Source organism: Penaeus monodon, chromosome 19, assembly GCF_015228065.2.
Source record: "Penaeus monodon isolate SGIC_2016 chromosome 19, NSTDA_Pmon_1, whole genome shotgun sequence".
In the NCBI taxonomy this organism is placed as follows: domain Eukaryota; kingdom Metazoa; phylum Arthropoda; class Malacostraca; order Decapoda; family Penaeidae; genus Penaeus; species Penaeus monodon.
The window spans coordinates 46,200,229-46,201,235 of NC_051404.1; the positions used below are offsets into that span (position 1 = coordinate 46,200,229).

The 1,007-nt window shown below is 46.6% G+C and overlaps 1 protein-coding gene across 1 annotated transcript in view; it reads left to right on the plus strand.

Moving 5' to 3' along the window:
• The window catches only part of LOC119585261 (proton-coupled folate transporter-like), a gene marked incomplete in the record, with an annotated part of 13,866 nt that overhangs the window by 3,868 nt on the left and 8,991 nt on the right, over positions 1-1,007 (plus strand). The window contains 1 exon segment of the mRNA XM_037933934.1: positions 708-942. Coding sequence (XP_037789862.1) covers positions 708-942 — 235 coding nt within the window.

The following is a 1,007-nucleotide window of genomic DNA, read 5'->3' on the forward strand; positions in this document are numbered from 1 at the left end:
AATTAATCCGTAGACATTGGTAAATAGTTCGACAGCTAGAAATAGGAGATAACCACACAGACAGGTATGGATATCTACAGTATGAAAACAAAATCCCACATGCATATGGTTAGCGTTCCCTCTCTTGTGTAATCTTATATGATGTACTGCACCTGTGACGTACCGCGAAATAAAGTTTGTCTTGAAAATGCGGCAGAAGACCATCAGTGACAGAGGGACGCGAGATAACTGCTCTCTTTGATCAGTGGATAAGAGCGAATTACTATCAGTGCAGATTAACTGTGCTGCGCCTCGTCTTATCGTCGCGCTGGCTTAATGAGAGGATGTAGAAAATTAGTTCGTCCTTTGAAGGTGTGTTTGCGCCAATTAGAGCTTTGGCGTAGACAACAGCGACTGCTCTCTATAATTTAGACGTCTTGAATGTTATCTACAAGTTTCTAATTTCAGCTTTTCTAACAGCCTCTTCATAATTATTAGATTATTAGGAAAGTGATGTCTTTTAACATGTAATCAGGCTATCCTCGATGTTCTTTGTATTACAACATATGAATTAGGAATAAATTATCGTGGTTGTTTATATATTTCCCAAATTGGGTCTATAATCAATCATCATATCTATATATACCACACACAAAATTAAACCCTAAAAGTCTAGCCACACTCAAGACTCCGCATTTCTGCTTATCACCCCCTCGACCCGCCTCCAGGTGATCTTCGTGCTGTACCTCGGGTCGTGGAGCGATCGCACGGGCCGCAAGATCCCGCTGGTGCTCTCGCTGCTGGGCCTGCTGGGGGAGGCGGCCGTGTTCCTCGCCAACTCCCTGTCGCCGTCGTGGGGCGTGAGCATGGCGCTGCTGTCCTCCGTGCCGTACTCGCTCAGCGGCGGCACGCACGCCCTGCTCATGCTCGCGTTCGCGCACCTCGCCGACACCTCCGGAAGACGTGAGTGACGGATCAGGTCGCGAAGATCATCAGCTGTATTTATATTTATTGTGTGTACGTGAGTG